This window comes from Sphaeramia orbicularis, chromosome 17, assembly GCF_902148855.1.
Source record: "Sphaeramia orbicularis chromosome 17, fSphaOr1.1, whole genome shotgun sequence".
Lineage (NCBI taxonomy): Eukaryota > Metazoa > Chordata > Actinopteri > Kurtiformes > Apogonidae > Sphaeramia > Sphaeramia orbicularis.
In genome coordinates, this window is record NC_043973.1 from 2,445,059 (window position 1) to 2,460,160 (window position 15,102).

The 15,102-nt window shown below is 38.8% G+C and overlaps 1 protein-coding gene across 3 annotated transcripts; it reads right to left on the bottom strand.

Annotated features, from left to right (window-relative positions):
- Positions 1 to 5,092: 5,092 nt before the first annotated feature.
- On the bottom strand, positions 5,093 to 6,907 carry LOC115436610 (tripartite motif-containing protein 16-like). Of its 3 annotated transcripts, none has more exons than XM_030159503.1 (2): positions 6,602 to 6,907; positions 5,093 to 6,319 (listed from the first exon to the last, which is right to left on the bottom strand). In XM_030159503.1, exons 1-2 carry the CDS (start codon positions 6,853 to 6,855, stop codon positions 5,152 to 5,154), a joined length of 1,422 nt encoding a protein of 473 aa, XP_030015363.1. In that variant the 5' UTR covers positions 6,856 to 6,907; the 3' UTR covers positions 5,093 to 5,151. The 3 variants fall into 3 exon arrangements, with proteins under 3 accessions (XP_030015363.1, XP_030015362.1, XP_030015361.1); XM_030159502.1 differs by having other exon boundaries at positions 5,093 to 5,690; positions 5,727 to 6,907; XM_030159501.1 differs by having other exon boundaries at positions 5,093 to 6,907.
- Positions 6,908 to 15,102: the final 8,195 nt, after the last annotated feature.

Below are 15,102 nucleotides of genomic sequence, written 5' to 3' on the forward strand. Positions count from 1 at the left end.
GATCGTTCACGCCTTTGTGTCTTCCCGCTTAGACTACTGCAACAGCCTGTTTACATGCTTAAACAAGAAGGAGCTGGCCCGTCTACAGTTTGTCCAGAACTCTGCTGCCAGGCTCCTGACCCGCACAAACAGGAGAACCCACATCACTCCCATCCTTAAATCTCTCCACTGGCTCCTGTTCTATATCGTCTTCATTTCAAAATTCTTGTGCTAACTTTCCGGGCCCTACATGGCCAGGCCCCTGCATACATTGCTTCCCTGATCCAGCCCTACAGCTCGACTCGTAGCTTGAGGTCTTCAGGACAGTACCTGCTGATGGTTCCACGGACCTGTTTTAGCACACGCGGTGACAGGTCTGTTAAAGCTGTGGACCACGTCTATGGAATGACCTGCCTCTACACCTACGGTCCATGGACTCTGTAGAGAGCTTTAAGAAACACCTCAAAACCCTCCTGTTCAAAAAGGCTTTTTAGTCTCCCACCTGACCCAGGACCACCACAGACTGATTACACTCTATGTATTCATCATAACGTACCCCATGTGTCACCCCCCCCCCCCCCCCCCCCCCCCCCAGTCTCTCTATATCTCTATCGCTCTCTCTTTTCTCCTCCTTTACTCTCTCTCTCTCTCTTTAACCCAACTGGTCCTGTCAGTCGTCCATCCTTCAGGACTCTGGGTCTGCTCCAGGTTTCTGCTGTTAAAGGGAAGTTTTTCCTTCCACTGTCACCAATCACAAGTGTTTGCTCCTGAAGGATTCTGTTGGGTCTCTGTAAACTTAATCTGATTCTGATTTGAATGATAAAGCACTTTGTGACTCTGTCTGTGAAAAGTGCTCTATAAATAAAATTTACTTACTTACTTATTTTACATCTTAGTCCAGCACTGACCAGCTCCTTCATCTGGTCAGTGAACTCCAAGTGGGGTGAGGAGGGAGAGAGGGAGGGTAAGGAGGAGAGAGACCTGGTGGGGGTTTCAGGGGGTGAGGCAGGTGGACCATCAAAGGTGCTGTGGTTGTTGAGGGGGATGGAGGCCTGTGGAGACCCCTCTGCTTCTTGACTGAGGACAAAATAGATAAATAAATGGTACATAAATTAATTTATCAAGCCATTTTTATATTTCTGTATATATTTTTCAATATGGCAGGTTCGGTCCTCCATACAAATACATAGTTTTTTCTTATTTCATGTTGTAATGAACAAAGTTTGTTCTGATATAGGTACTTAATAGTGATGAATAACAGCAACTAATGCCCCCCATTTGTGCCTGAGCACCCCCCTCTCCAGCTTTCTCGTTCAAAACGTCCTCCAGCATTGTCCTATCGCCCCCAGTGAGAAACCCTATGATCAGTGAATTAACTAGAGGAAAACACCTGATTTACTTTGAAAAGTTATAAATATAATGTCAATTTTTATTAGTAAGTTTTAATTTTTTATCAATTGCTAGAAATTTCAGATGACCCCATTTGAATTCCAGGCGACCCCACGTGCGGTCCCGACCCCAAGGTTGAAAATCACTGTTATATAGCCTAAATGTTGCCTAAAATTAACATTTCTTTGCAACATATTATAGCAAACTATTACACGATAAAAAATTAATTAATTTTAGCAAATAAAATGTCTCTGTTTTGAATGTCTGGAGTCACCTGAAATTTCTAATAATTTATTTAAAAAAAAAAATTTAATTAAAAATTAAAACTTACAAATAAAAATTTACATTATATAGTCTAAATGTTGTCTAAAATTATCATTTATTTGCAACATAGTATAGAAAACTATTACATGATCAAAAACAAATTAATTTCAGCCCAAAAAAAATGTCTGTTTTGAATGTCTGGGGTCACCAGAAATTTGTGATGTTAATGTGGGGTCACAAGCCAAAAAAGGTTGGAAACCACTGTAATAAGTGATGATAAATCACGTAGGGGAAAGACAAAAAATTATTAATTATTTGGAAGTTGTGACAAAAAATAGCTGTGGGTCTTGGAGGATTAAATTCATTCATTTCATTCATTTGTTTGTTTATTTTGAGCATTTACAGAATACATGCAAATTCAAAATTCCAAAAATCATTCATCTATGCTTGAAAAGGAGAGGGAAGAAGAAAAACTGATTTAATCCCACCCCCATTCTCATCATCAAATAACTTAACATAATAACATTTTAAATACTCACTCCAGTCCTTTGACTTCAAGCCAGAACAATGAACAAAACAGGCCTATACCAAATTAGAATGAACTCATTTGACAGTATTTATATTGCATAACCAAAATGTGTGTGAAAAATAGAAACAAAGTACATTCCTGGTGGTGTTACCATGGTAACAGTTAACCGTCAACTTACATGATAATAATTACATACCAACAATGGTAAAAACAAAAAACTACAATAGCACTAATGGTAAACGCAGCACAAAGCAGCGATGGTAAGAACAATACCAGCTGGTAATGGACAACACATACCAACTAGATGAGGAACAACAAGCACACATGAACATTTAATGGGATGTCTGTTGTGACTGGTCAGTGTGTTCTTTTGTACTGCTGCTGTTGTAACCAAACAATTTCCTGCAAAGGATCAATAAAATATCTATCTATCTATCTATCTATCTATCTATCTATCTATCTATCTATCTATCTATCTATCTATCTATCTATCTATCTATCTATCTATCTATCTATCTATCTATCTATCTATCTATCTATCTATCCATCCATCCATCCATCCATCCATCCATCCATCCATCCATCCATCCATCCATCCATCCATCCATCCATCCCATACCTCTCCTTTCCCAGTACTAGTCCTCATGTCCACTCTTCTATTGGTCAAACTGTCCATTTCTGCTCTTTTGTCCATGACACAGACTGGATTTACCAGCAAATATTCACATGAAGTTTGTTCAACTAGAAGCACTCGGAGAGCACAGACCTCCGCCAAGGCTGATCAGTGCCCCCCCCCCCCCCCGATCACCACCAAAATTTAATCATTTCTTCCTCATCCCATTTCTAACAAACCCTGAAAATTTCATCAAAATCTGTCCATAACTTTTTGAGTTATGTTGCACACTAACGGACAGACAGACAGACAGACAAACAAACCCTGGTAAAAACATAACCTCCTTGGCGGAGGTAATAAATGTCCACTTATTGATCTGAAAAGTTCCTCCGTGTTCTTTGAACGTCTTCACTTATATTTACTTGTAAAATCATTGAACATGAGCTGTATTAATGACATCATCATCTTCTACATCCTTGATTTGTGTCAAACTAAACTTAGATCATAATATGTCATAGAAATCCATCCACTGTCACATATTCAATTCAGTCAAACATCAGTGTTTATGATCCATGTTTTAATGGATTTATTGATTCATTGGAATGGATTAATATCAGTGTTTACATTTGTTTTTTCAGACGGTTGGAAAATAACTCAATTTGGCTTTTTTTTTTTTCCTCAAATCAAACTTTAATGGACTTTTTAACATCATGAATTTGTTTAAATAACTGATCACTAATACAAACCTTATTCATTGATTTTGTTGTTTGCATATTTCCAACCTCTATGTTTACAGTTGTAGTTTTTCCTTCAGACTTCTATTCTCACTGGTTGGTCCTGTGCTGCTGTCCTCTACTGCCCTCTAGTGGATACAACAACAAACTGCAGCTCAGTGTTTGATTCTTCATGGAACTGATCAAACCTGTTCAAGCTGGAATGAAGAACACACAACTGTTCACACACAGACTTTAATCCAACTGTTGAATGGACAGGAATCAGGAGGCGTAAATACAAGTCATAATAATAATGAACACAGTCAAAGAAGCAGATATGGATCCACGGAGCATTCAAGATGGAAAACCTTCCAAACCTGCATGGATTCAACCTGGACTGAGTATTAAAGGAACTGAATCACTGATCCATGTGGTCAGTGTGTCCAGTCAGTAAGAGGAGGCTGTGAATATACGGCCAAAAAACACCACATCTACATTCAACCCTCCATTCAAATATGGCTTTGACCTTTGACCTGTTCACCTCACAGTCTGCTCATAGTCTCATAGTCTAAACCTTTAGTGGATCAGTTTTCCATCTGGAACAGAACCAACTGGTGCAGCTTCTACTGAATGGACGTCACATCAGACTTTACAAATCAACACAAATCAACATTTTTCCATAAACTTCCCCATTATGTGATGACTGATAATTCTACTAATATTACATCTGCTCATATTTACAACATCAGTATTTTCTACGTTATTGAACTAAGTCATGCCTCAGGCTTTAAGGACAAATGTGTCCATTTTCTCAGATGGTGGACATCTGTCTATTGAACTGGATCATCCAACATTTTCAGCCCGTTTACACGACCATAAAAAACCAATAACTGTTAATAATCAGATAAATGGAATAATCAGATATGATGCGTTTACATGCACTTCAGAAATCATGGAAAAAATGTGTTTCCATGTTTCAGTCCATTATTGGATTTCTTTGGGGGTTTGTACATACGTAGTGACGATAGAATCCAACTTCCTGTTCTGGTCTTCAGCTCATGTTTGACTAAATCACTTGTGTTTTGTCTCATTTCTCTTTTCTCGCACATGCTCAGATGGAACAGAATGAACTCAATCAGATGAACAGGTTTCCGTGCATGAGCTCAGCCTCAGTCTGAGTCGGTTCATGATCTCCACTTCTATCGTCGTCTCCAAATCCACGTCCGTGTATTTGGAACTGAACCAATCAGGTTCCAGTATGATCTGAAAGCCATTCCAGTCACATGACTGAGCCTGGTCAGTCCACGCTTCTTCTGTAGGAAACAGGAAGGAACAGTGGATTTGAATTCAACTCCTCCAAAGTAGAAAAACGGCTCCACTTTGTTGGACTTCCTCCAAAGCACAGACACCATCAGTCTGGTTGTGTGCTCCTCAGGTAATGACAGCTGTGTGAACATCACAGATGGGTCTACAAACACACTATTGGCTGGTTGACACTCACACACACTGGACTATTAGAATCCTCACAAAAAAGTCTGAATGGAACCAAATCTGGATTGTGAGTTCAGGAAGAAAAAAAAAGTTGATCTGTTTTTGTGTCGTGTGATTTAGAGACAGAAACGAAAAGACTGATCTGATCGACTGGATCAAAGTCAACGATGAGTTTAATGGAGTTTAGGAAAGTGGGCAGTGGATCCAGTACAAAAACCAAGTCCAGCGTACAGAGGTTTAGTGAATGTGGTCTGGACTCTGTGGATCAGAGTCATGGTTTCAGAGACGCTGTAGAAGGACAGAATACCTGCTGTGTGATCCAGGTAGACTCCGAATCTGGAGGAAACTGGACCTGGGACAGAAGAACTGACTTTGTTATGAAAAAATACAGGAGAGTTATAGTTAGAATATAAAACCCAAGATTTGACATTGTGTCCAAATAGACATTCATCAGAGTGTCCTTTTCTCTTCATATCCTTATATGCGACTGCGACCCCAACGTCCTCCCCCCTCCACTCCACCTCCCAGTAACATCGACCAGTCAGACTCTCTCTGCTCAGGACCTGACACCAGTAACTGAATCTGTCTGGATGATCAGGATAGTTCTGTTTTTGACTCATACATGTTCCTCTTTTATTCTCCTCAGACAGAGACAGATGTTCATTCACTGTGTTTGGATCCAGTGTGATTTGACGTGAATATCGTAAGAATCCTGCTCTGGTCTGTGGTTCTGGTTCTAGTAAGAATCCTGCTCTGGTCTGTGGTTCTGGTTCTAGTAGAACCTGTGTTTGACTGATGCTCAGTGAGATGTTGGTCCATTCTTCTGTCAGACTGAGCTGGAGTTTCTCTCTGAGCTCTGACACAGCTGTGGTCACATCCTCAAAGTAACTCTGAGGACGGACGTGGACGTGGGATGAGTCTGGATCTTCTCTGAGTGTGGACACTGATGGATACTGGAGTAAAAACTGGTTGTGGTCGTGTGTTTGTGCCAGTTTGTCCATCTCAGCGTCTTTCCTCCTCAGCTCAGTCATCTCCTGCTCCAGCTTCCGCTCCAGCTCTTTGACTCGACTCACTTCCGTTTCCTCCTTGGATCTGATCTGCCGCTCCACATCGCTCCTTCTTTCCTCCAGGAGTCGGATCAGCTCGGTCAGGATCTTGCGGTTCTTCTCCGCTGCTTCGTCAGCGCAGCGACTGATGTTCTCCGCCTCCTGTTGAAGCGCCTTCACATCTTTCTGTTTGTCTTTGATTCTCTGCTGGATTTTCTGTCGACTCAGCTCCAGCTCCTTCTGCCTCTCAGTCCTTTCTGCTGCAGATGACACTGTGTCGTGGCCTTTATGTTCATCCACAGAGCACAGATAACAGATACACTGATGATCAGTGCGGCAGAACATCTTCATCACCTCATCGTGACGAGAGCAGACGTTCTCCTGGAGCTTCTCCGACGGATCCACCAGCTTGTGTTTCTTTAACGGAGCCACATTATAATGATGTTCAAGATGTTTGTCACAGTAAGAAGCCAAACACATCAGACAGGACTTGACAGCTTTCAGTTTCCTCCCAGTGCACACATCACAGACCACATCTTCAGCTCCAGCGTAGCAGTGATCAGCTGCAGCAGCTCTAAGTCCAGTCTTCTTCAGCTGTTCCACTAAAACTGCCAACATGGTGTTTTTGACCAGGACAGGCCTGGGTATGAAGGTGTGTCTGCACTGAGGGCAGCTGTGGAGGTTCTTCCCGTCCTCTCCATCCCAGTGGGTTTGAATACAGCTCATACAGTAGCTGTGTCCACAGGGAATAGTCACCGGATCCTTCAGTAGATCCAAACAGATGGAACAGGAAAATGTTTCCTGATCCAGATGAACTCCTTTCTGCTCCATTTCTGCTTCGTGTCTCGACGACTGGTTGAGTTTCACTTTGAGTGAAAGCACTTTGAGCTCTGATCTGTTCAACATGGGCGGTGTTTCCTGTCTGCTGTCTGGATCCGCCTCCTGTTGGCTCCGCCCACCTGTAAACTGTCACATCTACAGGAGTGGAGGTCATGTGAGGACAGAGTGGAGCTGCTGCGTTTGTTCCGACACACAAGACAAACCAGTTTTTCTCAGTCCCATAGACCAGCTGGGTCCTAAATCCAGTCAGGGTTTGGACTGTTGGACTCATCAGCTGATGTGGATCCTGGTTTGAAGATACTGTCCCCTCATTATTTTCACCAACCTCAGATTCCAAATGACATTTTAGATGAATCAAGTTGACTCTGGCCTGTTCAAATGGACATGAACTACATTTCTGAGCCTTGTAAAGGTCAGTGACCGCTGTAGAAAGAACACTATGGATCAATAATGAACCCTGTGGAGGGTGTGTTTAAAGCTCCTTTTTCATGACAATATTCAGATCATGTTCAGACGAAGGCATGAAAAGAGGAGCTGGTGGTGAAAGGAAGTAGGAAATGAAGTGAAAACAAAGCAGATCAACTCTGCTTCAGTCTGACTAAACAGTCCAGTTTCAGTGTGTGTAGGTGAACGTTCAGCTGAAAAGTTCAAACTGTTGTAGAAACTGACACACATTCATGGAAGTTCACATTTACACAATAAAAGCCCCTTTAAGACGTGAATGGTTTCCATCCACTCAAACACTAGAGGACTTTTATTTTGGAACAGTTGTGGAAGTGTTTCAGTTCTGTTAACGTCACCTACAATAGTGGAATCAAATCAGGTTTGGATCGAAATACGACCATTTGTATTTGTTAAACAGAGGAAATGATGATGTTCTGACGGTCTATCTATCTATCTATCTATCTATCTATCTATCTATCTATCTACACTGAACAAAAATATAAACACACCACTTTTGTTTTTGCTCCCATTTTTCATGAACTGAACTCAAAGATCTAAAACTTTTTCTATGTACACAAAAGGCCTATTTCTCTCAAATATTGTTCATAAATTTGTCTAAATCTGTGTTAGTGAGCACTTCTCCTTTGTCCTTTGCTGAGATAATCCATCCACCTCACAGGTGTGGCAGATCAAGATGCTGATTAGACAGCAGGATTATTGCACAGGTGTGACTTAGGCTGGCCACAATAAAAGGCCACTCTAAAATGTGCACTTTTACTGTATTGGGAGGTCCGGGGGGGTCAGAAAACCAGTCAGTATTTGGTGTGACCACCATTTTCCTCGCACAGTCTTCTTCATGAATTCTCTGAAACAGCTTTGGAGATGGCTTATGGTAGAGAAATGAACATTCAATTCACAGGCAAAAGCTCTGGTGGAGATTCCTGAAGTCAGCATGCCAATTGCATATTCCCTCCAAACTTGTGACATCTGTGGTATTGTGCTGTGTGATAAAACTGCACATTTTAGAGTGGCCTTTTATTGTGGCCAGCCTAAGGCACACCTGTGCAAAAATCGTGCTGTCTAATCAGCATCTTGATCTGCCACACCTGTGAGGTGGATGGATTATCTCAGCAAAGAAGAAGTGTTCACTAACACAAATTTAGACAGATTTGTGAACAATATTTGAGAGAAATAAACCTTGTGTGTACACAGAAAAAGTTTTAGATCTTTGAGTTCAGCTCATGAAAAATGGGAGCAAAAACAAAAGTGGTGCGTTCATATTTTTGTTCAGTGTATCTATCTATGGCCCGTTCAAATGTACATGAACTTCATTTGTAATTCTTTTAAATGTTCATGATCACTGTAAAAATAACACTACAGATCAGTGTCCATACACAAAAAATTAAAACTTACTAATAAAAATTTACATAATACGTATAGTCTAAATGTTGTCTAAAATTAACATTCATTTGTAACATAGTATAGCAAACTATGACATGATCAAAAACAAATTAATTTTAGCCAAAAAAAGTCTCTGTGTTGAATGTCTGGGGTCACCAGAAATTTGTGATGTTAAAACGGTGTCACGTGCCAAAAAAGGTTGGAACCACTGCACTAAGCACTTCCTTCTCCTGCTTCTACAAAGGGGGGGGGGGGGGGGGGGGGGGGTCCAGGTCCTGGTCCTTGAGGGCTGGTATCCTGCATGTTTAAGATGTTTCCCTCTTCCAGCACACCTGAAGGTCATTATCAGGCTTCTGCAGAGCTTGTTGATAGGCTTATCATGTGAACAGGTGTGTTAGAGGAGGGAAACATCTAAAACATGCAGGATACCAGCCCTCCAGGACCAGGACTGCCCACCCCTGCTCTACGAGCAAAACTCCCATCTGCTCATCTAACAGTGAAAATGGCTTCCGCTGTGAAGCCCCCAGGTACATAAAATGTCACCTAAATCTGTCATTATGTCAGCCTGCTGAACTCCTGCATGTCACAAAGTGGAAGTGACACTCAACCTGAATGTCAGAAAAAAAAAAAAATCTGAATTCTGAGAATGAGGTCAGAAGTCTCACTTTAATGTCAGAATTCTGACTTTTCTCTCAGAAAAAGAATAATTTAAAAAATTTGACCTTTTTTTTTCCCTTTGGCCCTTGTGTCGAATTCTACTTCCTACTGAAAACTGCCTCGCCAGCAGCTGCCAAAAACAGCTCCCCTTCCTAAGTCAGCCATAAAGAGGACAAAGTGCACTGAATTCACCCTGTCACACCAGAACAGCTCCAAATGTGAGCTGCTGAAGTAGTTTCACTCCTTTAGCTTCACAAGCTAATTCTGATGGGGGATACAGTTTTCAGCGGTACCCAGTGCTGAATTCTGCTCCCTGCAGAAAATTGCATCCCCAGCCATGGGTGATGTAGTTTTCAGCAGTATCTGATTTTATTGTTATATATTTTGTGTGTTGTGTATCTAAGATTTAACTTTAGACAGGTTTATATCCCTTACAGTTTGAACATTCTTTAATATTAAACAGAGAAAAAAACATAACTGCAATATCTTACAATATTATTCATGACTTAATTGCTACACAGGTATGATGGTGTTCAGAGGTTGAATAATTCACAGTTCACTTCAGACCCTACAGTCAGAAAGGAGAAAAAGTTGTGACAGGATGAATTCAGTGCACATTGTCCTCTTCATGACTGACTGAAGGGGGAGCAGTTTTCAGCAGAGAGTAGAATTCGGCTCAACAGCTTCTGCCTGAACCCCCCAGATGTATAAAAAGTCACCTAAATCTGTCATTATGTCAGCCTGCTGAACTCCTGCATGTCACTAAGTGGAAGTGACCCTCTCCCTGAAAGTCAGAAAAAAAAAAAAAATCTGAATCCTGAGAATAAAGTCAGAATTCTCACTTTAATCTCAGAATTCTGACTTTTTTCTTAGAATAATAATAAAAATATTGGACCTGTTTTTTTTTTTTCTTCCAGTGGCCCTAATCCTCTTCTGTAGAAAACAGACATGTAAACATAAACGTTTATTCATAAAAGTACAGATATCATTTAAAAAACAGTTTCTTTTATTGTAACCTGGTAGTGTTCCATGTGTTTTCATGATATTCAGCTGAGACTGGTTGGTTGGTTCTTCTGAAACAAGTGGGTCCAAGTGGAGAAGATGAGGCTGTCGGACCTGCAGAGCCCACAGCTGCAGACTGGGGTCTGGGTGGAGGGTCTGAACTAAAGCCTGTTCACTCCTTGACTTCAACCAGGGCTCTCAAACTCATGTTCTTTCAGGTTCCACATTCAGCCTGATTTGATCTGCAGTGGCTGAATCAGTCAAATAATAACAGAATAACCGATAAATAATGACAACTCCAAATTTTTGTCTTTGTTTTAGTGCAAAAAAACTCCACAAAATTACTAAAGTACTTAAGTTTATAAACTATCCAAACAAAGAAGATGTGAATAACCTGAAAAAACTGGAATTTCTTAAAAAAAAATCAGTGCAATTTTAACAATATTCTGCCTCAACTTATCATTTCTACATGTGCATTATGGATTAGATCTATTGCATTATTTGAGGTCTGAAAATAGGGCTTTTTTTTGTTATTTTGACCACGTGTCGTGTTCTGCAAATACATGCTCTAAATCAGGGCTCTCAAACTCATTTTCTTTCAGGGGCCACATTCAGTCCGATTTGGTCTCAAGTGGGCCAAACCAGAAAAATAATAGCATAAAAACCTATATAGAATGACAACTCCAAAATTTTGGCTTTGTTTTAGTGCGAAAAACCCCCATTAATTTATGAAAATACTTACTTTTATAAACTTTTCAAACAAAAAAGATGTGAATAACCTGAAAAAAATTAAATTTCTTAAGAAAAATAAGTGCGATTTTAACAATATTGTGCCTCAACTTACCATTTCTACACATGCATTATGGATCAGATCTACAAAGACACTAAACACTGAGGAACAGGCAGAAAATTGTTAAAGTTGTGCTTAATTTTCTTAAGACATTTCAGGTTTTTCATATTTGTTCAGGTTATTCACATTTTATTGTTTCAGGATAGTTTGTAAATGTCAATATTTTCATAATTTAATGCTATTTTTTGCACTAACACACACAAATATTTGAAATTGTCATTATTTATAGGCAGAGTGTAGTATTATTTTTTTCACATCAAACCGAGAAGAAAATATGGAGTCATTATTTTTTGTAGGTTTTTACGTTATTATTTGACTGTAGATCAGATTGGTCTGTATGTGGAACCTGAACTAAAATGAGTTCCACAGCCTTGAATGTGGAATTTTTGCACTTTGCTAATTCATCCCACAGGAACCATTGGAACCTTTGGCGGGACGCATTCGACGCATGTTTGAGACCCCTGGTTTAAAGTGAGAGCTGAGGTGAAAGCGGAAGCTGAACAGACCTCAAAGTGCTGACTGTTACATTTTAGTCTAAAATATACACAGCTTTCTTCTACTGCACTGAATTGTTACTCATAATTCTACCACTTGCACTTTAATGGAAGTAAATCTGTCTCATCAGATTTTGAATTATAAAAGTCATTGAATTTGTAGCACTGAATTTTTTTGCACTGAAATTAAGTATCTGAATTTTTTTGTCTCTTAATTTAACTATGTTCATAAATTTAGAACAAAAAAACTTCACATGCAAAATATTCAAAAGCAAAAAAATTCAGATTCACAAAATTCAAAAGCAAAAAATTCAAAAGCAAAAAATTCAGGCACAAAACCTTCAGATCATACATCCGCGCTGACTGTCTTCCTGCATCGACGTCACATGACCAACCTACTGTAACTGGATTGGCTGGCTGTCAGTTCGACTTGAGATAGAATTGATTGCTTATGCTTGGTGTCCCGAATGTGTGATCTGAATTTTTTGCTTTTGAATTTATTGCGCCTGAATTTTTTGCATCTGAAGTTTTTTTATTCTAAATTTATGAAAATAGTTAAATTAAGAGACAAAAAAAATTCAGATACTTAATTTCAGTGCAAAAAAATTCAGAGCTAGAAATTCAGTGGCTTTTATTAATTCAAAATCTAATGAGACAGATGCACTTCCATAAACTTTGCTCTTCAAAAATATTACAAAGACAAAAAAACTCTTTATAACATTGTGAACTGACACCTGTTACATGAGTCTGTTCTGTAGTGGACATTCATTATGACTATTGGTTTTTTTCTACTGAGTGAAGATCATATGAGGCTTCAAAAGGTTTGTGGAAAAAAGACAGTTGGAAACAGTTTAAGTTCTGATGTTTATTTTTCAACATATTAGCCTCATAGAATAACTGCTTAACTCTTACACAAATGGACATAAGTATGTGGACACGGTGGAATTCAGGTATTTCTTTTCTAACAAGGGTCTGGGATACAAAACAATAATGACTAATGTAAGAATATAGTTTTATATTATGGGATAAATATCAAACTGATTATTAATATAAGACACACTTCACTAATCCCCCATGGGGGAAATTCAAATGTACAGCAGCACAAGACAATATGTATCAAATACAACAGAAAAATAAAAAGATAAAAAATATATAAATATTTGTTCAAATGACTAAAAATGAAAAAAAAAAAAAAAGTAACAACAATAATAAAGTAACAAGTGTGCTGTAGGTGACTTTGATAATAGTGTGAGTGACACTGACAGATGCAAAAGTCTGATCAGAGCAGGATGTCATTCAAGCCAAGCTGCTGTTGTACAACTAATGATGTTTATGTCAAATCAGCCTGAACAGGACATCGTACAGCTGGAGACATGATGTGTCCACATATTTATGTCCATATAGTTAAAAACATCTGTATTTCGTTAAAGTTTAATGGGAGATTATTTGGAGACAAATACTTTAGAAATTTAGAGGTAGAACATTTAAAATCATAGTCATGTTTAAAAAAAAAAAAACAATGTTGAGAGAAATTAAGTCAAAACCATCTCTGAGGCATTTTGGAAACAAAGATAAATTAAACCAAACTAACCAATGCAATAATATTTATCCTAATATAAAACTATATTCTGACATTTGTCATTATTGTTTTGTATCCCAGACCCCCGTTAGAAAAGAGACACCTGAATTCAACGTGTCCACATACTTTTGTCCACTTGTGACTTAGGTAATTATAGTGTGAGGCTAATGAAGGCTCCATTCAGGTCAGTCCACTTCTGTATGTGTTTAAGTCCATCTGTTTAAGCTGAGGCCCATGGGATTTAAATCATGTCAACATCATGTTCTTTTAACATGAACTGTTTGAAAAACCCTCGTTATTGTGCATCTGTTTAGACGCAATTATGTATTCTGTTTATTTTACTTGTGAAGAGGAAAAACAAATAAGAAAGTTTCAGAAATAATATATAGAAGTTCCAAAACATATTCAAAACCAGGCAGCAAATAAAAATAAAGCACATTTGTGAATGGGCCTCATTCAGGAAGAGGGACACAGACTTCTCATGACTGTTTCTTATTTTCGCTCTTATCAAAGTACGAGAAAACAAAGAACATTTACGAAAATAAAACCTTTTTCATTCATACATTACATGTAGAGTCCAATTCAAGAAAAGCAGTCACTATAATGATTGGATTATTGCATGTTTTTAGCTACATAAATATTATTTCATTGATCAAATGATCAGTTTTTCAGGGCTTCGCCGACTGCTCACCCATCAGTTCCAGTTACTTCTTGAAATAATATATTTTTTGGTTCCGTTTTTATGTCAAAGTATTTTTCTGTTTCTGTTCATATCTTAAGAAAAATGTTCTCCTTGCCTTGGTTTTTGGTTTTCCTTTTTGACCAGTACTGATGCTTTCCAAACTCATGTTTCCCTTCAGGGTACTTTAAGGGTTAAAGCCCACCTTGTAATTTTAGTGGAGTGGTGATCCAGATTCCAATCAGGGCTGCATGATTAAAAGATTGTAAATCAAAATCAAATTATTTAATTAGGACAGTGTTTCAAAAAGGATAATCGTCAAATCAAGTTCCATCTCTCTCATGTCTCCAGGCCTTGGATTTTATCTTTGGCCAAAATCGTGCAGGTGTAATTCCAGTTATCTGAGACCCCCCCTCGCCTCATCTTCTGCTAAACAAACATGGACGGCCAGAGCCCATCCAGCTGTTTTTATTCATATTTTCAATTTGCATCTAAGAAACCCAGAGTAGAAAGACTGAGAATTGAAATAAAATCTTGAAAAACTGCAACACACTTTTGTAAAAAAAAAAAAAAAAAAAAAAGAGGGAGAGTGGACGCCAATGACAGTATAATTAAGTGTAATGGAACCAGGTTTAGTAAATCATTGTGTCGGCATATGATGGACCAGTCAGTAAAAAGAAACAGACACTTCATTTAATACAGCACGACTAGATGGAACCTAAATGCAAACACAGAACTCTGCATTTTCTTTTGAATTTCTGAAAATCTGGACAGAACCTAACTTTGTGACTATATCTACATGCACAAAATATTTAAGTTTTCTGTCCTTGAAAAAGACCTGATTCTTAATGACCTGTTTAAATGCAGCCACACAAACCTGATTAAAAAGAGTTTATTTTCGCTGGTGGCAGATGTTCCACTGCCTCGTTTTCCTTCCTTCAGCTTTTCCATATCAGCTCATATCCAAAACCTGTCATAATAAATACCCGTAAAAGTATGTGTTTGTCCCTCTGATCACAAATGGGATGTTTTCTTTACTCATTAACCAAAGCTGAGTCTACCCAATACCCAAGAACTCTTCAGAACATAATGTGCACACACTTGAAAACCCTTGACCTTCAGTCCATGCCAA